Source organism: Arvicola amphibius, chromosome 4, assembly GCF_903992535.2.
Source record: "Arvicola amphibius chromosome 4, mArvAmp1.2, whole genome shotgun sequence".
Lineage (NCBI taxonomy): Eukaryota > Metazoa > Chordata > Mammalia > Rodentia > Cricetidae > Arvicola > Arvicola amphibius.
This window is the reverse complement of record NC_052050.1, coordinates 47,576,490-47,602,739: the sequence shown is the minus strand read 5'-3', so window position 1 is coordinate 47,602,739 and position 26,250 is coordinate 47,576,490. Positions and strand designations below refer to the sequence as shown.

Sequence of the window (26,250 nt, the reverse complement as noted above, 5' to 3'; positions counted from 1 at the left end):
GCTTAGCAAAGAATTGTAGGTGATAGTTGATGCCGTAGCAAATGGATAGAAGTAGAAAAAAATCATCCTGAGGGAGGTAACCTAGGCACAGAAAGACAAACATGGTATGTACTCTCTCATAAGTGGATATTAACTATAAAATAAAGGATAACAGTACTGAAATCCACAGACCCAGGGAGGTTAAGTAACAAGAAGGGCTCAAGGGTGGTTCTCTGGGTATCCCTAGGAAGCTGAAATAGAAGAGGTTTGTGAGTGAACTAATGGCTGGTGGGGATGGAAACATAAGATATCAGGTCATGGGGGCAAAGTGAGAGAGTACTGAAAGAGTCTACTGGGAAAGGGAGACATTTCAGAGTCATGTAAAAACCCAGTGGAAGAAAGTCTCCCAGTCATCTACAAGGATAGCCTGAACTGGCCATCTCCTGTGACCAGACTGGTGCCTAGGTATGCTATAGTTGTGTAACTTGTTCCTCTTTTGGGACTCTTAATAGTGGAAGCAGGGGCTATTCCTCATAATGGGTCACCTTGTCCAGCCTTAATACATGTGGAGCTGCTTAGTGTTATAGTAATTGATATACCATGTTTCTTGCTATCTATGGGAGATCTTCCTGAACTGAAATGAAGAAGGAGTGAATTGGGGGTTTCTGAACAAAGGGGTTGAATCAGGGAGAGGGACTTGGAGGAGAGGAGTTAGGGGAACCTGTGGCTTGGTTGTAAAATAAATAAATTAAAAAATTGGTGCTATGGAAATTGGCAAGCTTTTGCAGGGCACTAACTATAGAAATATAAGAGAGGGGGTGTTTAGTACAAAGTCTCAGAAAACAGTAGCTACTGTCAGCAAAACCCAGCTCCAACTATTGAGAACCAATGGCCATTGAATTAGCAGGAGAGTGACTCACCTGTGTGTGTTTTTTAGATAGGAAATAACAGACAATCTCATTGTATCTAATTACCAGTGAGATAACTGACAAGTGGCTTTGACTTAGTCATAGAACTAAATTTAAGAAATTTAATTCACGTTTGGTGGTGCAAACCTTAAGTCCCAGAACTCAGGAATCAGAAGCAGGGAGATCTCTAATCTCTAGGCCCACTGGGTCTATCTAGGAAGCTTCAGGCCAACTAAGGCTACTAAGGGGGTCTATGTGTCAAAAACACACAAAAGAAAGATTTTTTTCAGTTTATGAGGATGAAATCAATTACTGATGTACAGTTGGCAGATTGTGTATCACTGAAATGTATTAATTTTTATTTGGATTTAAATGACTTTTAAAATTTTCTCTTAAAGATTCAGATGACACAGCATGACAGAAGGGAACCAAACTGTCTTCTCCTGGTTCCTCCTCCTGGGCCTGCCCATCCCCCCAGAGCACCAGCACCTGTTCTATGCCCTGTTCCTGGCCATGTACCTCACCACCGTCCTGGGGAACCTCCTCATCATCATCCTCATTCACCTGGACTCCCATCTGCACACACCCATGTATTCCTTACTCAGCAACTTGTCCTTCTCTGACCTCTGCTTTTCCTCAGTCATAATGCCCAAATTACTGCAGAACATGCAGAGTCAAGTGCCATCCATTTCTTATGCAGGCTGCCTGGCACAAATGTACTTTTACTTGCTTTTTGGAGACCTTGAGAGCTTCCTCCTAGTGGCCATGGCCTATGACCGCTATGTGGCCATCTGCTTCCCCCTTCATTACACCAACATCATGAGCCACAAGCTCTGTATGGGTCTGGTGGTGCTGTCCTGGGTGCTGACCACATTCCATGCCATGCTGCACACCCTGCTCATGGCCAGATTGTCATTCTGTGAGGACAATGTGATCCCCCACTTTTTTTGTGATATGTCTGCTCTGCTGAAGCTGTCCTGCTCTGACACACATGTTAACGAGTTGGTCATATTTATCATGGGAGGCTTCATTCTTGTCATTCCATTTGTGCTCATCATTGTGTCCTATGCAGGAATTGTCGCCTCTGTTCTCAAGGTTCCTTCTGCCCGAGGTATCCGTAAAGCCTTCTCCACCTGTGGCTCCCACCTGTCTGTGGTGTCACTGTTCTATGGGACAGTCATTGGTCTGTACTTATGTTCATCAGGTAGTCACTCTACTGTGAAGGAGACTATCATTGCTACAATGTACACAATGGTGACCCCCATGCTGAACCCCTTCATTTATAGCCTGAGGAACAGAGATATGAAGGGGGCTCTGGGGAGAGTATTTTGTAAGAAGAAAATGACAGTGTGATAGGACATGATGGTATTTTTTTGAGATTATTTATGTAGTAGATAATTAATATCAAATTATTAACCTCTTTTTTCATTGTAAATGGAGGCTGTGCTCTAGTTTCTCGGTCATACAAACCCAAGTAATCATACAGAAACTATATTAAATGAAATACTGCTTAGGCATATTTCTAGGTAGCTCTTACAACTAAATTATCCCATTTCTATTAATCTGTGTATGGTCACGAGGCTATGTGGCCTACCAGTAAGGTTTTTCAGCATCTTTCTCCCTTGGCAGCTACATGGTGTCTCCTTGACTCTGCCTACTCTCTCTCTATATCTCTGTTCAGATTTCCTGCTGTGGCACAACAGTCTTATACCCTGTAAAGGTTTACCACTTGTACTGGTTTAATAAAATGCGGATTGGCCAGTAGCCCAGCAGGAATTACAGGTGACCAGAACAGGAGGACTGGGAAGAGGAAAGGCTCAGTCTGCAGTTTTCACCCAGACACAGAGGAAATAAGATGAGAATGTCTTGCTGATAAAGGGAACCAAGCCATGTGGCTAACACAGACAAGAATTTTGGTTTGATGAAGGATATAAGAGTTAATAAGGAGCCTGAGCTAATAAGCCAACCAATTTATAATTAATGTAGACCTCTATTTATTTCTTTGGGATTGGATGACTGTGAAACCAGGCAGCACAGAAACCTCTGTCAGCAATTTCCTGCCTGCCTTTGCTCTGCTAAGCCATTGGCCAAAAGAATTTTATTCATCAGCCAATAAAAGTAACACATATACAGAAGGACATCCCACATCATTTCACTAGGGTAATTTTTCTTAAAATGAACTATTATAGTACTGCCTAGTAATTAAAATAGTGGAAGTAGAATTGTCTAGTTGATTAAGAAGGGAAGCAAGTGATCCTCCCATTTCTACTCCACATGGTGCTGGAGTTAAACAGTCACATGGCCATGCCTTTTTTATGTGAGTGTTGGGGATTTAAACTCGGGTCTGATTCTGTGGACCAAGCACTTCTACTCACTGAACAATTTTTCCAATTCTACATTTATCATTTTCTTATGGTGAAACATTCAAAACAATTTGTTTTTGAAATTGTGGTAGTTTGAAAGTAACTGGCCCCCATAATCTCATAAGGAGTGGCACTACTAGGAGGTATCACCTTGTGGAATGGGTATGGCCTTGTTGGAGGATGTGTGTCACTCTAGGGGTGGGGTTTGAGGTTTCCTGTGCTCAAGATTCCAGAGAGAGAGAGAGAGAGAGAGAGAGAGAGAGAGAGAGAGAGAGGGAGAGGAAGAGATAAATGTTGAGATTGAGATGCAGCAAGCAGCAAAGTTGGAGGGATGGTGCCATATAGGTCATTTGACTCAGACATAGAGCTACAGGACTTGGAGTCTTCCCTACTGAGTTGCAGTCTTACTATGGTCCAGTATTTCCTCATTATTCCCAGATTTTTCCTTTTTGGAATGACAATGTGTAACTGTTCTGTTGTATATTAGAAAGATATAATTTTGATTTTATAGATAGTAACAATTGAGAGAAACTTGATATTTTGGATCTTTATATAATGTTGAGATAGTGAAAGGCTATGGGGACTTTTAAAGTTGGATTAAATAAAGTTTTCATTATCATAAGGTAAAGAGCCTGCAGATCCCAGAGAGTGGAATGTGGTGGTTTGAATGAAAAAACATCCCTATAGGCTTGTATATTTAATCACTTGTTCCTCAGGTAGTGATGCTTTTTGGGGAAGTTGGTGTTCCTTTGCTGGTGGAAGCTGGTGACCGGAGATAAGCTTTGAGATATTAAAAGCACACAGCACTTCCTTTAACCCCTCTTGCTTGTGTTTGAAATCAGGAGCTCTCAGTTTCCTGCTCCTGCTGCCTTCCTGCCATGATGGACTCTTATCCTTTTGGAACTACAAGCTCAAATGTGTTCTTCCTTTTATAAATTGCCTCTAGTCATGGTGTTCTATCACAGTAATGGGAAAGAAGCTAGTAGAATGAATAATGCAGAAAAGCCAAGCCTCAAGCTGGGCATGGTGGTGCACAACAGTGATCCCTGCACTTGGGGGAGGGTGAGCCCCATTGTAATATCCTAACCTACAACCACCATGCCACTAAACACACACAATCCACAATTGCACTTGAAGTATTGGTCCTTATTACCACAGATAAGTACAGTCTTCCCCTTTCAGCAAGGAAATACCTCCTCTTTTCTTTTTCTTTAAAGAAAACAAACTATCTTTTTCTATTTTACATAACAATTGCAGTTCCTACTCCCTTCCCTCCTCCCATTCCCTTTACCTACTCCCACCTCACTCCACCCCCATTCACTCCTCAGAGAGGGTAAAGCACATTGCTTTGGAAAGGTCCAAGGCCCTCCCTACTCTATCTAGGATGAACAAGGTATCCATCCATAGAGATTAGGTTCTCAAAAAAGCCAGTACAAGCAGTAGGGATAAATTCTGGTGCCACTGCTAGTGGCCCCTCAGTCTGTTCCAGCTATACAACTGTCACCTACATTCAGAGGGACTAGTTTGGACATAGGCTGGTTCCTTCCCTGTCCCACTGGAGTTGGTGAGCTCCCATTAGCTCAGGTAAACTGTTTCAGTGGGTGTCCCTATCATGGTTTTGACCTCTTTGCTCATATTCTCACTCCTCCCACTCTTCAACTGGACTTTGGGAGCTTAGCCCAGTGCTATGCTGCAGGACTCTGCTCTGTTTCCGTCAGTTGCTGGATGAAGGTTCTATGGTGACATTTAAGATATTCTTTAATCTAACTTCAGGGCAAGGCCAGTTCAGGCACCCTTTTCTCTATTACTTAGGGTCTTAACTGGGGTCATTCTTATGGATTTCTGGAATTTCTCTAGTACCAAGTTACTTGCTAGCCTCATAATGGTCCCCTCAATCAAAATATCTCTTTCCTTGCTTTTATCTCTGTCCTTCTCTTTGCAACAGACAGAGACATGTGGTTTTAATCTACTGGTAAGGTTCTATCTGGTGTCTGGCATCTGTCTCCTGTGGCAGTTACATGGTGTCTCTCTGACTCCACCTACTCTCTCTCTCTATCCTTACTATACTCTGTTAAGCCATTGGCCAAAAGCAAATCTTTATTAACCAATGGCAATAAGACATATTCATTGCATACAGAGGGGAATTCCATATCACCTCCCCTTTTCTTTCTAATTAAAAAGGAAGGTTTTAACTTTAACATGGCATTATTACATACAACAAAATAGTTATCAACCAAGAATTACAGTATTTATATCTACTTTATCTTTTATCATAACTAAGGAAAACTATAATTATAACTATCTACTCTTCAATTTCATCAAAAACCCCAGAAGGATATAATATTACCTAAGTTAACAGAAAGTGCATTGTAAGCAATTTCCAAAACACTAGAATTGATAGAGACATCTTGCTGCCTGGACAGTCACCCAAAGTTCTTCTGTATCATTGTAGTATCCATCTTCAACCTTCAGGCCCATGGTATCTGGCAGACTTTTTCATGAAGAAAAAAGTTTGAAAGACTGTTTTACCTCTATTGGCAGTTTTCAGTCACTTTCTTCTGTGTCCTGAAGAATGTCTGTCAGACTCTTTCATGAAGCCGGAACCCTGAAGTTTAGGCAAGTTCAGCAGTCATTTTTCTGTGGCTCTTATATATCCAGTTCATACATCATAACATCAAGCAGTCCAGGCAAGAGCAGTTTCTTGCCCAAATGGCTAACAAACTCCATAAGGAGTCTCTTTTATGCCCATCATCATCTTGAAGTAGACTGGTGCTGCCAGGAGCAGATGAGTCTCATTGTAATGAAAATTCCTAATTTCTTAAACATTTTAAATGCCATATTCTGTTAGTCTTTGAAAGAACTGAAGAATACCTATCCATATGAAATTTATCTCTGTACATCTAGAAAACCTAACTAACATGACTACAAGCTTGACTATTACAGTTGACTATCTATTAACCTTTATTTCTTAATTATACATTGCATTTTAAATGAGCTGCACATGCACAATATCTTAGTCAAGAGCAGAAATACATATACCAAAATTGACCTTATATTTTATAGATAAACCAAGATCCATACCAATGAAAAGTATTCATCTCTATAGCATATCCCCATTTAAATGTAAACATTTTTAAACAATATTTGAGAATTTGGGCATAGTTCTGTCCAAACTACTTCCTGCTTTTTGTTGGGTAAAGTAATTTTGGGTGTTCATGGCAACCTTTTGGGGTATCTTTGTTTATCAAACCACATTAGTCTGGAAGGAATCCACAGCTTTTCATCCTCTGTGGAAACAAAAGAAGAACCTCTTTTCCAAACAACATATCCTTAGACCCAAATTTTGAAGTCAAGATACCTTTATGTTAGTTTAATGTAGCAGCCCTCAGAATCAAATGTCTCTCTGCAGTGAAAAAATTCATAGAAAATACAATAATATACATAATTCAGACTCTCTGTGTATAGTCCATCTTTACATGGCCTATTTTTCTTACTCTATTACTTTTTCTACAAGTTTAATATTTATTTTATTATCTTTACCCCTTTAATCTATGACTGTCTGTACTCTTATAACTGTTTATACTCTTTCTCTCTCTCTCTTAGGCCTATGTACATTTATCCAACACTGTGACCCATTTACAGGTCTTTTCCATTTGAATTTGTCTTTATTGTGTGCATATCTGTAATTGTTTTCTGACCAGGAGAGCTTTTAACCCCCAAATGCTAAGCAGGCATGGCTAGGACCAGCCCTGTCACTCTGACTATTGGCTCTGCCCAGTCCAACATGGTGGACACATATTTATATTGCCTCTGAGATCATCAGTTGGGAGCCATCCTCACCACCTCAACTCTGGGTAGCACTGTGTAGCATATAAACCATTCTATTTTTTTCTGAGTAAAAGCTAAATATGCTGTGCAGTGCCCTGCATGACCTGAAATACCTCTGTGTATGGCCACAGGAATCCATCATGCTCTCCTTCCTGTGCACTCTTAGCAGATCCCACCCCACCATCTGCCCAGGTGGAGAGTGCTAAGCTGTCTCAGCTGCTTTTCTCCCAATCCTGAGTGGGTACACAAGAACCTGGACACAAAGTAGGTGGTGGGCATCAGCCCCAAATGTTTGGGTACCAATCTGTAGGCAGAGGCTGCTTGTTTGTTCCTGACCACCCAGACCTGAAATAATTACACAGAAACTATATTAATTAAAACACTGCTTGGTCAGTCACTTAAACGTATTGCTAGCTAGCTCTTATATCTTAAATTAACCCATCTCTATTAGTCTGTGCATCACCATGTGGTTGTGGCCTATTGGTAAGCTTCCATCTGGTGTCTGACATCTGTCTTCTGATGTGGCTACATGGTGTCTCTCTGACTCTGCCCCCCCCTCTTTTTTCCAGACTGGCTATATTCTGTTAAGCCATCGGCAAACAGCAGCTTTTTAAATAACCAATGGCAATAAAACATATTCATAACATACACAGGGGAATTCCACATTAGTATATGGAAGGGTTGGGAGCAATGGAAGGGAAGGGAGAGATGTTGTAATTTTAATATAGTCTCAAAAATAAAAGAAAGGAAAAAATTTTCATAAACAACAACTGAACAAGTAAGCAACCAACCAGAGAATGACACAGACAGACAAAACTCCCCATTCTGTATGACATAATAAGAATGAAAGTCAAATGATGGAAAAACTTCTACAAATAGTTACTAAAATAAAGACAGTGGTAACAGCATGTATCTGTTACAACATACATTAAATGAGAACTGAAAAAGATGAGGACAACATATATCCAAAAGAGGGTTAATTCTTTTTAAATAGTGGGGCATCTAACCACCTAAGCAAATAGTAAAGGTCCTGAAAAGGAGGAGTGGATTGTGAGATGATGAGAGTAGAATATCTTAGCACAGCACTTCCCATATCAGAGAGATCATTAGACAGGAAACAAATGAGGAAACAATGGACTTAAAGCATCAGGAGCTAACGGGCAAGTGGAGAACCTGTGTCTAACAGTGACTGAGCAAGTATTTAAGTGTACATGGGGCATTCATTCAAATGGATGATATGCTGGACCACACAAGAAGGGTTTAAGAAGGTTAAAATAATATCAAATGCTTTTTCTGAATACAACGATATAAAGTTAAAACTCAGTAATGGAAAGAATTACAGAAAATCCCCAAATATATAAAAATTAAGCATGTCTCTGGGTAGTCAATGGCTCAAGGAATAAAATAAAAGGGAAATAGTGATATATCTCAAGGGAAATAAAAATGGAAGCACTCCATTCAAAATAGTGGGATGTAGTGAGAATACGTCTTCTAATAGCAAAATTTCTACCAAGAGACACCTGCAGACAAGCAGTAAGGTCAGAAACAACTTAATGCTATTCTTCAAGGAAATAACAAATGAACAAATAGGCATGGTAACAGAAGTAAAGAACACTACATATCAGATTAAAATAAATGAGAGACTAGAAAGACAGTGGGAAATATCAGTGAAACAAACAACTAAGAACTAGGTTTTGAAAAACCAAAATCAACAGACTATTATGTAGATTAATAGAATAAAAACAATAAATAATAAATAAAATCTCAAATGAAGAGATTGTGTTGGCCTGAATGTAAAATATCCTGGTGGGAGAATGGTCTTCTGCATTCTAATAAAAGAAATGCTACTCTTCAGGTACCTCTTAGTTGGTTATTGCCCTGGACTGTGTGCCAGACCACCCTTCCCGCAGCCTGGCTGTGTTTACTTAGACCATCACCAATGAGAACCATTTCTGATGAGAATGGCAAAGTGGACCCCAGCATTTGGTTTCTCTTAAGGTTTTGTTTGCTTCTTCCCACTGCTGGACATTTCATAAACCCATGCATCTATAAAATGACATTTTAGGATACTGAGGGCAACTTTGGGGCATTCACTTGACGTTAAGCCATCCAAGTAGTGTCTTCCTTGTTTGCTTCCTGAGTGGCAGGATATTTAAGTAAAAAGGAAGAGGAAAGGAGAGTTTTGACATGTGGTTTATGATTGGAGTGCTTTAGGGACGCTGGGATGGGATAGAAAGAGAAGGGCAGAAGGCGTGGGGAGAAACCCCTGCAGAATGACCAGAAAGATTCGGGGGTCAAGGAATGTCTGCGGAAACACACTCACCCTCTGCTGGGTCTTCTGTTTCAGGCTAATGGCTCCTTGCTGGGCTGGTATCTCAGACAAAGGCCCAGCTTGCCAGTGGCAAGCTGAGTCTCAAGCACATGTATTTAACGATGGTTCTCTGCATCAGATCATCTAAAGGACTCTTGTGGAAAACTGACCAAGTGTTCACAGTCTTTGATACCTTCTCTGGATTCTTCAACCTCCTTCATTACCTCCTCTGATGAAAGCTCATTGACACAACCTTAGTGATGAGTAAACATTTCCCCATGAGTTTCTTTATGCTCCCACCATTTTCCAAAGTATAGCCATGTATAATCAGGGGATTTAATCAGAAACAAGGTTTCTAGAGAATTGGTTCTAGAAGGGTCCTGGATAATTACCTTGTTTTAAATGAGTCTATCTGGGACAAAGACTCCACTGAGATTCAGAGTCCCGTAGGATCAGAGATGAGCAGAATGAGAAATATGAACAGGGGTGACGTACACAGGTGACAGCTTAGAGATCATTCTTCGTATGCCTATGATGAATAAATCGGAGCAGAATTTTAGGCCAGCTCCTGGAGTCACCCTGAGAGACTTCTGGGTAAGTTGACTGGAGGGTGAATGAGCTGATGTCTTAGTGTTCTTGCAACTTGAGGTTTTTGATTTTATTGCTTTTATGACATTCTATGGGATTTATTTATGTCATATATTAAGGACAACATTTATTAACATTAGCACAAAATGCATTCTCACAAACTGAGCCATTTCAGCATGATGGAATCCCTGTGAGATAGATATCAGATACATAGGTTTTCAGCCCTTGACTATATTTGCTATATTATTTAAATACTCAAGGAGCTTAAGAACACTTTAGAGAGCTTTTCTCTATGAGATTAGGATTATTACATTAATTGGGGAACAGTTCAGAAGTTTTCCTCAAAGAATATATCATATCATCTTACTATTCTAAGTGTGATCCACAGACCAGCAGTGTTATTACTAAAGGTCTTAAACTTAGTGTCTTGGGCATGCTAGACAAGCACTCTATCTCTGGGTTGTATCTCCAGCTTGAAGCTCTATGCTTTACAACTCTTATTTGTAGCCTTGACTGAGAATATGTATGAGAACATGTATAAGAGGTGAGGAAATGAGAGGTACCATCATGGGAATGGCTCAAACTTTTATTCTTAATGAGTGTCACTTTCTTCCAGGTGGTATCCCTTAATTTTGATTTATTATAACATCTAGATGCCAAATTGAGATCTTCCTCATTTCTCAGGAATGAACCTTTTGGTAAGCCACATGTACACTATTTTAATGATGATTTTCCTTATTGTAGAAACAAGGAAGCAAGCAAGCAAGCACTATCAGTGCAGCTTGAATAAACAGCACCACTAGGGTGAAACTTATAGTATCTGGATTCAATTATTCTTTAGAGGAAAAAGGTACCATGTGCCTCATTGTTCCTCTTCAGCTTTCTTAGCACTGAAGCATCCAACATATGCTTGTACCTGGAGACAAACTGGAGTGTGGTCTCAAGAGTAGAAATTACCCCCTTTCCTTCCTTTCTTCCCAAATAATTAAATCTATCATATTATTTTCATCCTCATATTAGCAAATCACAAATATATCAACATAAAGGGCAAAATATTTATGTATAATGTATGCTATATTTTTCAGGTCATTTAGGATAAAAAGTAGCATGCTTAGGCAGTATAATATTTTCCACAGGTCTGAAGTTATACTCGGGAATTATATATTAAGATGTCCAAAGGTAATGCTGTATAGCTCAAGCTAGAGACTCCTTATGTGAAGGCACAATAGCAGTGATCATCTTAGATGAGCATTTGCAGCCCTTGAAGTTTAAGAAATCTGTGTTTCAATCTGAGGGACAGCCAACGGAAATTCATGAGAATGCCAGGTGCTGTTCATGCCACGAGATGGCGACATAGTCTTTCCTGCATGGAGTTTACGTAGGGTTGGGAAGTCAGTCAAACCAGTGATCAGGGACTTGAGTGCAATGGGATGAACACAGGATACAGTGGAAATGTGGCTGTGGGGCTCATCTAGAAAGGCATGAGAGATTTAGCTCCTCAAGTCACCTGCAGTCTAAATGGAGGATAGATGGAGGAGAAGCGGGTGAAGTGGAAGCACAGAGCAGATGAGACCAGGTAGAAAGAACGGCAACTGTGAAAGGCAGGCGTGAAGAGATAGTGACGGAGAAGTCACACGTTGTTGTGTAGGACCTGTTCATGCAGTGGGTCACATGATAATGTGGAATAGGCAAGGGACAACTCTTCTGGAACATTTTGCCTTTTGAGCCTTAAAAGAATTTTGCCTTCATCTGAAAAATGGTGAGCATTCATGAAACTTTCAGCATGGTAATGATTACCAGATTTTCATCTCAGACAGCCAGGGAATGCAGGAGTCAAAACAAGGTAAGTGTGGAAGCAGGGAATTCAAATTAAAGCTGATCTAACCATCCAGACATAATTTTGGCATGGTCCAAATTTGGGAAATGGGATAAGCATAGTTCAAATAGAAAGAGACTCAAAGCTGGGCATAGCATCACACAATGCAACCCTAGCATTCTGAAGGTGAAAACAGTTTGAGGCCAGTATGGGACTATATAGCCTCTTGGAGGCTCCAGGAACATTTTTGAAGAAAGGGAGAAAAGAATGCTAAAGATATAATATAGGGATAAGGGCTGTAAAATGCCATCTTCTGGGCAATACATAGTGATTACAATCATGAGCTCTCAACAGTTATGAATGACTGCATTGTGTGTCTGCACAAGAATGGTCCCATAAACAGCCAGGTGTAGATAGAGCTCTCCCCTCACTACTGAAATATTTTGTACTGACAGATTCAGGGAAAGGTTGGTCATTGTCTTTGGTTGGGTGCACACCAGGCCCTAATGAGCAGTTTCAATGCAGTGGTAACACAGATGTCCCCAGATAAACTAAGTGAGTCACAAAACAAAATGAAAAATAATGAATCTGAGAGGGACAGATAAAAACAACACAGATGGTTAATAGGGGTGGGAGACATAAAAGAGAGAATGGGGCGGGGGAGAAAGTAACCAGAACATTACATTACATACATGAATCAAATTGCCAAAGAACTAGCTAAATTAATAAAAAAGCTGAAAAGAGAGACATAAAGAAGAGGGAAAGAAATAAGGAAGCAGAGAAGGTAGAAAAATACAGAATAAAGGGAAGCACAGAATTTGTAGAACTTTCTAGATTGTTAGAGAAACAAACAAAAGAAAGAAAACTCTGAGGATTCTGACTTGAGCCTAGATTCCATTCACACTAAGGCATGGCAGATGGAGGAGTGGGTTAGGAAATTGTCAGGGGAAAATGAGGTCTGTTGATCTGAAGATGGCCTGATAAATCCAGGAATAACTAATCACTCAGCACTTGATGCTGGGGTAATGAAGATGGTAGGTGTGTCCATGTAACTTAGATGACAACTAATGCCATGAGAGCAATTTGGGGGCTGGATGTTCATCTTCACAAGGGAAACTGTTCAGAGACATACTCCAGGGACCAGTGACATGGAATATACTGTTAGAAAAATAACAGCCAATAGTAGTTATTGAAAGTGAACGGTCATACAGTCATCAGAACTGGAGACCACAGGATTACCTGTGAGTATGTTTTAGATGGGAGAGAAGGTTTTGTTTCTAATGCTGTGCTAGGTGGCTGAGATTTAGACATGGGGTGATTCTGGTTGCAGAGTCAGCTTTCAGGTATGAAGATGAAATTAAGTATAGAGAACATGTTCACGGATCACGCGTCACACATATGTTTGTTTTTATTTGTATTTTAAGGACATTTTATTTTCTCTTAAAGATCCTAGATGCAGGGCAACACAAAAAAGAACCAAACTGTCATCTTCCAGTTCCTCCTTCTGGGCCTGCCCATCCCCCCAGAGCACCAGCATCTGTTCTATACCCTGTTCCTGGCCATGTACCTCACCACCATCCTGGGGAACCTCATCATCATCATCCTCATCCACCTGGACTCCCATCTGCACACACCCATGTATTCTTTTCTCAGCAACTTGTCCTTCTCTGACCTCTGCTTTTCTTCTGTCACAATGCCCAAATTGCTGCAGAACATGCAGAGTCAAATTCCATCCATCCCTTATGCAGGTTGTCTGGCACAAATGTACTTTTTCCTGTTTTTTGCAGACCTTGAGAGCTTCCTCCTTGTGGCGATGGCCTATGACCGCTATGTGGCCATCTGCTTCCCCCTTCATTACACCAGCATCATGAGCCCCAAACTTTGTATGAGCCTGGTGGTGCTGTCCTGGGTGCTGACCACATTCCATGCCATGCTGCACACCCTGCTCATGGCCAAATTGTCTTTCTGTGAGGACAATGTGATCCCCCACTTTTTCTGTGACATGTCTGCTCTGCTGAAGCTGTCCTGCTCTGATACCCATGTAAATGAGTTAGTGATATTTATAACTGGAGGAATTGTTCTTGTCATTCCATTTGTGCTCATCATTGTGTCCTATGCACGAATTGTCGCCTCTATTCTCAAGGTTCCTTCTGCTCGAGGTATCCGTAAAGCCTTCTCCACCTGTGGCTCCCACCTGTCTGTGGTGTCACTGTTCTATGGGACAGTCATTGGTCTGTACTTATGTCCATCAGCCAACAATTCTACTGTGAAGGAGACTGTCATGGGCATGATGTACACAGTGGTGACTCCCATGCTGAACCCATTTATCTATAGCCTAAGGAACAGAGACATCAAGGGGGCCCTAGTTAGAGTCCTTTGCAAGAAGAAAATTCTCTTCTGGCTATGATGGTAGCTACTGGAATTTTAAATTAACTTAAATAGTAAATATATTCACACTGATATTGGGTATTATAGACCCTTTCATTACATCATAAAACTTTCTGCTCAAATGAAATATTTTAGGATTGTTCAATATGTAAAGTGTCTGCAGAAATAATACTAGTGTACAGAATAACTCCATATAATATAGGTTATCATTTAGAAATTCTGTGGGTCAGATGTAGCACATCTAGCTCTCCAATCCCATTTGGACAGTGTTTGTAGAACTCAGAAGAATCTCTGATTAGGGTTGGAACATAAATGAACATGTTTTTCTTGGAGTCAGTTTTGTCTATGACTCCTGCTATCTGAACCTGTATTCACTGCTACTGCCTTGATCCTGAATAGTTCTCTGAATCAAGGCTTGCATCAAGTCTTTGGCAGACTTACAGACTTATAAAATAGGGCCCTGGAAAGCCAGATCCTGACAACTTTAGGAAAATGCAACTCTTTGTATTCCACCACTGCTCCATAAGTGAGTCAATGGAGTTATTCTTTTGAGCATTGGTGCAAATCCCAAGAAGGGACAGATGTTAATTTATGTTTCCTCTCATAATCATTGCGCTAAGTAGTAATGTATTTTGAGGGAAAGTGGGTACCAGTAACTTTCCAAGACAGTTTTCCTGACTCTGGTCAGCATAATGTAAAAATGCTTAATTGAAATTTCTTATTTATATTGCCATAATTCAGGTATGAATTATATCTTGTCTTCCCATGTCCAAACTGACTTGACTTAAATACCCAAGTCTTATTTCCACTCTTATTAAAAAAAATAGAAAAATTAACTTATTATACTAAGAAGCATGAATAATATTTGAGCCAAGACTCAGAGAAGCAGCCCACAAAAGTTCATATCTGTAATGCATTGGCTCATATATGGGGCACATATAAATATTTATGTTTACTTTGCTAATCAGCACTTTTCATTACTAAAAACTACTTGCCACTTCTGAGAACACATCTTTATCTTTCATTCTTTCTTTTTTGTTTCCATGTGTGCCTTGTCTTTTTTCTTTCCCCTAATTTATACTCAGAATAGACTGTTTGCTTTGTAGTAAGAGTTTTGATTTATGTTTGCCTAAGAGATGATTCATACCAGGGCCCAAAATTCTTCTTTCTGGTCATTAGGAAGGAAGTTGGAATCTGTTTATCCTCCTGGAAGATCTTTCCTTCTTTGTTATTTTAAACTTCTTGATAATTTTTGCAGACATTCTTTGTAGTTGTCTGGTGGTAATTGTATGAAAGAAAGTAAATTTTGGCTCAGATTATTCAAATTTGGAGCATCTCCCTCAGCACCCCACAGCTTCATAAATAGGATTAGTGGCCATTCATTTTAGTCTTAGCTCCATGGACATCATTGTTTAAGTCTCCAACATTGATCAATTTATTTTTTCAATGTTGTTTCTAAATGGTCACATCCAAATCATTTCATTCTTATATATTAGATCACATCTCTGCAGTCCAGACATCCTCCTGTACCCACTTTTACTCTTTGTCAGTAGATGCCTTTATTGGTGCTTCATGACAAGCAAAAAATGCTTATGCTTATGTCATTATGTACCTATATTTTCTTTTTGCTCTACATTCTATTTCTTGATTCTATAGTTTACTACAAAATTGCCCTAGACACTGCAAACTTCTGTATGTATGAATGTACACATATATTAAAATGGATTAAGATTCAGTCACATGACGTTGGACTGGTATTTCACAACCAAACTAATATTTTTCTTGAATGAATCAAGACTAAATGATTGACATCTGGTTCACATTTGAACAGGTGAAATGTGGCCTGATTTGAGGATATGATGGAATATAAAAGGGAAGTGAATTTAAGAGTAAGATAATAGTTTCACTTTGAATGTGATGGGTTTGTAATGATAAATATAATTTCAATTCCACATGCTATTTTTTGCAATATATATATATATTCACAAAATCTATAACAATAGAAATCTTAGAATATGTAAAGGAGTAAAATTTCATCACCTTTGATTACTTAATGATTAAAGACATTTTTAAATCTCAACTGTATGTATGTCATTGCCTAAGTTTCCAATCTTGATTCACTAATTTTTGTTTGTAGTCTTTCCTAGTGGTAGTTGTTATTATGCCTTAGGATATGATACACACAAAACAACTCAAAAACTTACAAGGAGCAGAAGGAAGAATATATCAACCATTTTTTTGTGCAACAATGGATACTTCCAGGGAGTTTTTAAAATTTATTTAATTTTTTTTTTTTTACATTTCAACCAAAGTTCTCCCTCCCCACCTCCTCCCACACCCTACCTCCCTCAGCCCACCACCATCCATTTCTCCCAATAGGTAAGGGCTACTATGGGGACTCTACAACGTTTGGTACATTAAGTTGGAGCAGGACCAAGCCCCTCCACCCTGTGTTAAGGATGAGCATGACATCCCATAATAGGGAATGGGCTCCAACAATCTAATTCATGCATGATAGATAGATCTTGGTCTTACTGTTAGGGGGCCCTCAGATAGTCCAAGTTTCACAACTGTCTCCCACATATGGAAAGCCTAGTTCAGTCTAGTGGAGACTCCACAGATGTCAGTCTAGAGTTCAGCATGGTTCAGCTGTCTCTGTAGATTTCCCCATCATGATCTTGATCTTCCTTGCCCATGTATTTCCTCTTCCCTCTATTCTACTGGATTCCTGGAGCTCAGCCAAGGGCTTGGTTGTGGATCTTTGCATCTGGTTCCATCAATTGTGAGATGAAGGCTCCATAATGATAGCTGGGGCATTCACCAGTCTGATTACAGGGGAAGGCCAGTTCAGGCACCCTCTCCACTCCTCTCCACTATTGTTAGGAGTCTTAGCTGAGGTCATCCTTTGTGGATTCTTGGAAATTTCCCTACTACCGGGTTTCTCCCTAACCTCATAGTAGCTTTCTCTATCAAGATACCTCTTTACTTTCTCTTTCTTATAAATAACTCACAAATGGTATAAGACATTTGACATTTGCACAAGAGTTGGTAGGAGTCTGTTATTTAGAGAATAAAAAGTACTTTTACAACTTAATGAAAGAAAAACAACACATAAAAAAGCAAAGGAATCCAACAAACATTTCTGAATGGGAATCATATAAATGGCAAATAATGAGCATAACATAACATAATACTCAACATAATTAGTCATTCTCTAAAGATGCTAAAATCTTTAAAGAAAATGTCATAACCACCAACTATGTTGGTTTTAGCTAGTGAAATGTAAAATAATTGTTTGTGAATATGGAAATTGAAACTCTTCTACATTATTGGTGAGAATAGGAAATGTTACAGCTGCTCTGGAGAAAATTATTTAGCAATTTCTCAGAAATTAATAGTAGAATTACCACAAGACTCAGAAATTCTATTTTAAGGCATATTTTAGGCATACCTAAAATAATTGTGGTACTTGAACATTTGTACATAAAAGGTTTATAGCAGTCTAGTAATCCCCAAATAGAGATTGTGCTCAACTGAAGACTGGAAAAACAAAACAGGGCCTACCTTACAGTAAAACAGTCAGCAACAGAAGAAACTGAATTGCTATATATTGATACATTCATTCATCTTGAAAATAGTCAGCTGATTAAAAAGTTGCAGTCACAAAGACCTTGGACTTCCCACAGGGCAGGGAACCCTGACTGCTCTTTGGACTGGGGAGGGAGGAGAAGGGGGATTGAGGGGTGGGAGAGAGAAATGAGAGGAGGGGAGGAGGTGGAAATTTTTAATAAAAAATAAAAAAAGAAAAAGAACAGGGAAGGGCTCCAACTAGGGACTAGAAGGGTGATCAAGAAGAAGAGAGGACGAGGGACAGATAAGACCAAAGCTATTTGATAAAGCCTCAAGGAATCATACTGTATATATATGATATATCTCTATCTTTATCTGTCTGTCTGTATGTATGTAGTATGTATGTATGTTTGTATGTATGTATGTCTATATCTATGCATGCCATTTGGGTTGACAATGTTCAATTCTTGTCACAAAACTATAGATTAACAAGATTCCCAGTACCAGTCATGAAAAATCTCATTTTAAATGGTTGATCAGGGTAATCCAAATGACTCCCAATGTAATAAATATTACCTATATAACCCTTAGTTTCCTCTCAGGGGTGGAGGGTGGGCTCCTATTGCTGAAGATACCACACAATTAGGACATAGAATTAGGATGATTTTTAGCAGATCTGACCTGAAACTCTCTTTCCTGAGGTAAAGCCTCCATGGTACCAGAAAATACTATTCAATTTGCCACAGGAGGGAAGTAATCAAAGATTCCTATGCATCTGGAACACCTGTGAATCATTCCAGTTACCAGCATGACAAGATATCCATAAATGTTCAGTAAATGGCACTCAAATGATTGTGGTAACCAACAGCTGTTGAATCAGGCTTAAAGCTCACTCCCATGCATGAACTCCTTTATTGGTTGTGCAATGAAGAGTGATCAGCCTTGAAACCATAAACACACAAACTTCAAATATGAACTGAGATAGTCATATTTATACATATTCATACATACACAAACACATAAGTAACAAATATGTCAGTAGCAAATGTTTAAAAAAAACTTTCCCATGTGTATATGTGCCACACTTTCTTTATCCAGTCTTCCATTGAGGGGTGTCTAGGTTGTTTCCAGGTTCTGGCTATTACAAATAATGCTGCTATGAACATAGTTGAACAAATGCTTTTGTAGTATGATTGGGCATCTCTTGGGTATATTCCTAAGAGTGGCATTGCTGGATCTTGAGATAGGTTGGCTACCAATTTTCTGAGAAACCGCCACACTGATTTCCAAAGTGGTTGCACAAGTTTGCATTCCCACCAGCAATGGATGAGGGTTCCCCTTACTCCACATCCTCTCCAGCATAGGTTATCATCGGTGTTTTGATTTTAGCCATTCTGACAGGTGTAAGATGGTATCTCAAAACAATATCTTGAATTTTGCATGGAAATGGATGGAAATAGAAAACACTATCCTGAATGAGATAACCCAGACCCCAAAACATGAATATGATATGTACTCACTCATTAGTGGATTTTAGCCATAAACAAAGGACATTGAGCCTATAGTTTGAGATCCTAGAGAAGCTAAATAATAAGATGAACCCAAAGAAAAACATATATAGATCCTCCTGGAAATTGGAAGCAGACAAGATCACCAGGCAAAAGTTTGGAGCATGGGGGTGGGAATGGGGTGTGGAAAAGGGGAGAGGGGGAGAGAGAAGGGAGAAGGGGAGAATTGGGAAGAGCTTAGGGGAGTGGGATGGTTGAGATGGAGGAAGGGCGGATATGGGAGCAGGGAAGAAGATATCTTAATTGAGGGAGCCATTTTAGGGTTGGCAAGAGACTTGGCTCTAGAGGGGTTCCCAGGTGTCCACAGGGATGTCCCCAGCTAGGTCCTTGGGCAGTAGAGGAGAGGGTGCCTGAACTGGCATTGTCCCATAGTCACACTGATGAATATCTTGAATATCACCATAGAACCTTCACCCAGCAATGGATGGAGATCAAGACAGAGACCCACATCAGAGCATTTGACTGAGCTCCCAAGGCCCAGTTGAAAAGCAGAAGGAGGGAGAAGATGAGCAAGGAAGTTAGGACTGTGAGGGGTTAGTTCACCCACTGAGACAGTGTGCCAGATCTAATGGGAGCTCACCAAAGCCAGCTGGACTGGAACTGAACAAGCATGTGATCAAACCAGACTCACTGAATGTGGCTGACAATGGGGGCTGACTGAGAAGTCAATGATAATGGCCCTGGGATTTGTCTCTACTGCATGTACTGGCTTTTTGGATCCTAGTGTGTTTGGATGCACACCTTCCTAGGCCTGGATGGAGGGGGGAGGGCTTTGGACTTCCCACAGGGCAGGGTACTTTGCCCTCTCTTAGGACTGGAGGGGGAAGAAGAAGGGTATGTAGGGGAGTGGGAGGGAAATGGGAGGAGGGGAGGAAGTGGAAATTTTGAATGGTATTATTTATAAAGCAATAAAAATTAAAAAGACTTTCCCATCACATGGCAACAAGCCAAGGAAGTTATAAGGAAATATCCTATTTGTTCTTTATACAACCAAACACCATTTCCTTCATGGGATAACCCAAAGGGCACTCAAAGGAATGAAATATGACAGATGGATGTGTTCCATTTTGTAGAATTTGGAAAACTAACATATATACACCACACCATTGATACCTATTCAGTTTTTTTCAATGGGCAACTGCTCTGAGTTGGGAGAAGGCTGATTCGGTAATCACACATTTGCTAGAACTTATGGCCACCATGGGTATACTTGCACAGACAATGGTCCAACACATGTCTTTAAGGAAAAAAAAGTTTTTGCTCATTATAATATAAAGCATATTTCAGGTACACCACACAATCCTACAGGACAATCCTATAGAAAGATCAAATCAAACTCTGAATGATAAGTTAAACTGAAAGAGATGATAAATGCCCCCCAAAATGATTTCATGATGCTTTATTAACTTTACATTTTCTAAATGCTAATAAGAAAGGAACAACAGCTGTGGAGAGATATTGGATAGTAGAAAAAACTATGGAATAAAATCAAATAATATAATTTAAAGACATACTGACCTCAGGATGAAAACTAGGACATGTGTTACATTGGGAAAGGGGTTTTGCTTTTGTTTCCACAGGAGAAGAAAAGTTATGCATACCATAAAAATTGACAAAAATTCTATCTGAATAAAAGACAACTCTTAGTTAGAAGAGAAATAATTAATCAGACAACATGGACATTTAAAGTAACCTATAAAACCAACAAATGCTTTTCATTTGATCAGATATAACTTGCCAAAAGAGAATTTCCCCAAAATTAGGGTTGAGGAAGGGTTTTGTTTCTGTCTTCTCAGGAGAATAAAGGTATCCTGGTAAGGAAGTCAAAGATGACTGGACAAATGAGACATCTGAAGAAAAAGGACAAATCATCCAGAAAAAGTGTCCCAAGAAAAGGAGTAAATTGGCCTACTGGTTTATTACATTTTCAACAAGATAAAATTTCTAAAATCTTCCCAAATGTTTATTTCTGCTGTTCTCTACAGATATATAATGCAAATGGTTTCTTTTGTAGCCTGGTCTAATTAAAAATTAAAGTTGGCTTTGGAGTTGGAGTGTGGCTCTCTCCTTCTCTAAGCCCAAGCATGGTTTATTAAAGTAAAATCCAAAATCTCTGTCTCATGTCAGAAGAGCTACCTAATACGGTACAGAAGATAAACAAAAATTAGGGACTATTTTATTGCCACTAACCTCATAAACCTTTAGTTTTATTTTGAGTCTTTTTTTTTTGAGACAAGGTTTCTCTGTAGCTTTGGTGCCTGTCCTGGAACCAGCTCTTGTAGATCAGGCTGGCCTTGAACTCATAGCGATCTGCCTGCCTCTGACTCCCAAGTGCTGGGATTAAAGGCATGCACCACCACTGCCCGGCTTATTTTGACTCTTAAACAAATTTTCTTAAGGCATAAGATTTATAAGATAATTTATATCTATGTATATATTTTAAACTTTTTTTCATGATATTAATGGTCATTTAGAGTACTAACTAATTCTAGAAAAAGTTTTTATCTACCTTCCTGTACATGATTTTGGGTTTGAGTCTCTATCAGTTTTCTGCAGTGAACCATGAGCACACCCAACAGCAACCTTTGAAGTCTCTAAAATGAGGATAGGGCCCCACAATGATCATTCCACCATGACTATGATAACACCATTAAGCTAAAACAAAATCACTGAAAGATCATCTTTGAACTACAAACTGATCAGAACTATTTTGAAGTGGCTAGCTGAGATGATACAGCCTAATAGACTACTCTAGCCAAGACTTGAGACAAGCCCTGCACTTTCCCGTTTTGAACAGACTGTACAACAAATGATACAGTTACCACTCCCAGGACTTGACAATTAACCCAAATTTTTCTTTTAGGATTCCCTAAAGATGCCATCATCCACAGAGACCAGGAAATAAATTTAAGAACATCACACCCCCATTTCCAAGAGTTGGGGGTAGGTGGTTTATGGTCTTTCATTGGGTTATGGATATTTGTCATTGTTTAGGGTGATTGGTTACAAGTTGTTTTTGGTAATTATCAGGAAGAAAGCTAAACAAAGGAAATTAGATTCAAGGTTCTTATTTTGAAAAGAAAAAAGGGGATATAGACAGGATAAAAGGATAGATTTTGAATCTATTCTGAAAAGAGAAAAGGGAGGATATAGATATGATTAAGATAAAAAGATTATTGAATCTACTTTTAAAAAGCAACTACAATTTTAAATGTTTTATATTAGATTGGACTTTTGTATACTGTATACAAATTTTGTATATTGATACAAATTTGAGATTAATTTTGTTATAACATACTGTACAGACATTTCTACCCTTGTTCAAGGTATTGTACCTATATAACTCATTTAACAATGTAATATAAACTTCTAGTCATTGAAAATTATTATTACCAAATGTTTTGGATAATAAGGAAATGTAGGTTAATAGTTAATCATCGGTCATAATTAAACTTGTAGTCACATTAGGTATGTTTTCAAGGTCAAACAAAGATATATTTTAGATAGACAGGTCATCTTCAAACACTTCAGAATCTACAGAATATGTCATTTAAGCTGTTTTAATAACCAAAGTTCTCCTTTGTTTTATGACAATGAGACATGTCTTCTCCTGGTAGTATCAATCTACTTCGGAGAGGATAACAGACTTTGAAGAAACCCCACATATACTTTACTTTCTTTGTGGAAAGCAGTGCCGATACACATATGAACTCACAGAGACTGTGACAACATGCACAATACCCACACAAGTTCAAACCAGACAAAATCCCGCTACTGAGAAGGGGTCATGGACAACCATCTTAAACTCCAGTCCCAGGGGATTGAATGCCCTCTTCTGTCCTTCAATGGCACTGCATATACAGTGCACAGACAAAGCATCCGTATGCACAATATAATAGTAAAGGCTAAAGGAAATTAGGAATGAATAAGAGCCAAGGTTTGTTCAGAGAGAGAACATAGAAGATATTAGGAGATGGAGGCTGATACTGTGATATTATCATTGATCTAGGATTTTGGATGGCAATTTAAAAATGAGACCGTAGTTAAACATAACTCAGGTAAACTGATAAAGTTCTGGAGTGACTTTGACGTAAGGAATGGAGGGCACTGAAATAGTAGCTCTAATACATGCCTTTTCAGGATCACCAAAGAAAAGCAAAATAGAAGAACAGTCAGAGTCACAAAAATAGTTTCTGTCCTCAGCTTCACACTTAGACATTCCTTCTTTTACATAATGGGCAATTGCTGGCCTATGCTTTTAATAAAATCTGATATGGAAGGAAAAATCTGGAACAGCACCCCCACATTATTACAGTTTATTTTTTGGGTGTAATTTCCTAAAATTATCAAGTGCAGCTATCAAAGACAGAAGGGAATTTTCTTCTTACAAAGGACTCTTATCAGGGCCCCCTTCATGTCTCTGTTCCTCAGGCTGTAGATAAAGTGGTTTAGCATGGGAGTCACCACAGTGTACATCATGGCCATGACAGTCTCTTTCACTGTAGAGTTATTGGCTGATGGACACAAGTAGAGACCAATAATTGTCCCATAGAACAGTGACACCACAGACAGGTGGGAGCCACAGGTGGAGAAGACCTTGTGAATGCCTCGAACAGAAGGTACCTTAAAAATGGAGGAGATAATTCGTGCATAAGACACAACAATGAGTAGGAATGGAATGATAATAACAAACCCTCCCATGATAAATATCACCAACTCATTAACATGTTTGTCAGAGCAGGACAGCTTCAGCAAAGGAGATATGTCACAGAAAAAATGGGGGATCACATTATTCTCACAAAATGACAATCTGGCCATGAGCAGGGTGTGCAGCATGGCATGGAGTATGGTCAGCACCCAGGACAGCACCACCAGGCTCATACAAAGTTTGGGGCTCATGATGCTGGTGTAATGAAGGGGAAAACAGATGGCCACATAGCGGTCATAGGCCATGACCACTAGGAGGAAACTCTCCATGTTTCCAAAAACTGTTAAAAAGTACATTTGTGTCAGACAGCCTGCATAGGGGATGGATGGGTCCTGGCTCTCTATGTTCTGCAGCAGTTTGGGCATTGTGACAGAGGAAAAGCAGAGGTCAGAGAAGGACAAGTTGCTGAGAAACAAGTACATGGGTGTGTGCAGATGGGAGTCCAGGTGGATGATGATGATGATGATGAGGTTCCCCAGGATGGTGGTGAGGTACATGGCCAGGAACAGGACATAGAACAGGTGCTGGTGCTCTGGGGGGATGGGCAGGCCCAGGAGGAGGAACCAGGAGACGACAGTTTGGTTCCCTTCTGTCATGTTCTTTCTCCCGGACCTTTAAGGGAAATAACATATATCCTTAGAAACCCAATAAAAATAGAGTTCTAGGCTCTTTGTTTATTAATTATTTTAAAACAATTGATCTCAAACCATAATTATAAACTTATATTTAATTACTCACGATCTTTAAAAAAACCTCATTGTGTGTTTCAGTATTCTATCATTTCCTATGTGTAAACATATTCCTGTGACATAAAACATGCTAGTTTTCCCCCTTACCTGTTGAATGTCCATCCTAAGCAGCTGTAATTGGCTCCTTCTCCTAATATCTCTTACACATGCGTGTGTGTCCGGATTCTGAAACTTTATTTTTTAAGAATTCCACATATGTATGTATGTATGTACGTATGCATGCATGCACTTGTCTATGCCAGTGGCTCAAACTGACATCTGAAACTCAGCCAATTCTGTGTCACCTTCAGAACTCTATCCTGTTTCTTAGTAGTTATAGTTCCTTGGATATATCACAGGCAAATGAGGTACTGTAGATCCGAATGAAATCCATAATACCACTTTGCTCTTTCTCAACTTGCCCGTGTTTTGCTCTTGGTTCTATAAAGGGTATCCTGGGAACTCAGTTCTGTAAGGGTGACACTGGGGAACTGATAAATCCAATGTCTGAAATGCCTGGATTGACTAAGAAATGTGTCACTTTTATTTCTCGTCCTGGCACTGTCAAGCTAGTAAATCCTGTAGCTCCTCTTCATTCTTCTACCTCATCCATTCATCACCTCAACACCACACTCCTAGACCAGGCAACTAGATGTTGCCAAGAATGTGTTTACAAGATTATCAATGTTTAAGTCATTAGACTTTGAGTAATTTAATGTGATGAACCTCAGGAACTCACTTAAAGGACTTAACAGTTTTAATTTCTCTTATTCAAGCCAACTTCCAACAATATCCAAAGCTCTTACCATGTTCACAAATGATGCTTTGTTGCCTGAGCTATGGCACACCTGTGTGTGCTGCTCCTCTCCAATGCCAGTCTTCAAAGTCACATTTTCTTGCTTCTAGAATTTTACACTTGCTGTTCCGTTTGCCTATATTTCCTCCCCTCTTTAGCCCCTTCACCTATGTTATCCCCATCTATCTTTCATAGATATTATATGATATTTGCTAATCAAAAATTTCCATACCAGATTGAGACCTGTTACCATGCTCTCGCAGCATCCTATGTTCTTCTCACATGGCTCAATGATCACTGACTCGTGTAGGCTTCTCTCCAGACTACCTGCAGGAGAGGCTATGTCCTCTAATAAGACCTTGGCATAGTACTTATGTTACCTGTGTTCGTAAATGTTGGTTGTGTTTCAGTCTGAGACAGACTACTTAAATGTTAAAGGCTACAGACCCCCCACTAAATAAGAGCCAACACAGATACCAAATCTTGAGGGTAGTATATTCCTTTAGTTCCAGTATTCTGGAGGCAGAAGCAGGCAGACCTTTGTGAGTCTGTGGCTAGCCCCATCTCAATAGAGTCCCAGGCTAGGCAGGGTAACACATTGAGACCCTGTCTCAAAGCATACTTTCCATATTCCTAATCACCAGACTCGATCATTTAGCACGATTTTCGTCACTTGTCAGTGTTACTAATGCTATTTTG

General features: G+C 39.5%; 3 protein-coding genes across 3 annotated transcripts; 2 read left to right on the top strand and 1 right to left on the bottom strand.

Moving 5' to 3' along the window:
* Window positions 1–1,301: 1,301 nt before the first annotated feature.
* On the top strand, window positions 1,302–2,240 carry LOC119811893 (olfactory receptor 1468-like). Its single transcript, XM_038326049.1, has one exon. The coding sequence runs from the start codon at window positions 1,302–1,304 to the stop codon at window positions 2,238–2,240; it is 939 nt and encodes a 312-aa protein (XP_038181977.1).
* Window positions 2,241–13,246: 11,006 nt separating this feature from the next.
* On the top strand, window positions 13,247–14,200 carry LOC119812059 (olfactory receptor 1468). Its single transcript, XM_038326398.1, has one exon. It carries the CDS (start codon window positions 13,247–13,249, stop codon window positions 14,198–14,200), a length of 954 nt encoding a protein of 317 aa, XP_038182326.1.
* A 9,478-nt stretch (window positions 14,201–23,678) lies between these two features.
* LOC119812060 (olfactory receptor 1468-like) lies at window positions 23,679–24,623 on the bottom strand. The gene has a single exon (XM_038326399.1). The coding sequence runs from the start codon at window positions 24,621–24,623 to the stop codon at window positions 23,679–23,681; it is 945 nt and encodes a 314-aa protein (XP_038182327.1).
* Between the last annotated feature and the right edge of the window lie 1,627 nt (window positions 24,624–26,250).

Coding starts and splice junctions, on each gene's coding strand:
- LOC119811893 (XM_038326049.1), top strand. CDS start 1,302: ATGACAGAAGGGAACCAAACTGTCTTCTCCTGGTTCCTCCTCCTGGGC.
- LOC119812059 (XM_038326398.1), top strand. CDS start 13,247: ATGCAGGGCAACACAAAAAAGAACCAAACTGTCATCTTCCAGTTCCTC.
- LOC119812060 (XM_038326399.1), bottom strand. CDS start 24,623: ATGACAGAAGGGAACCAAACTGTCGTCTCCTGGTTCCTCCTCCTGGGC.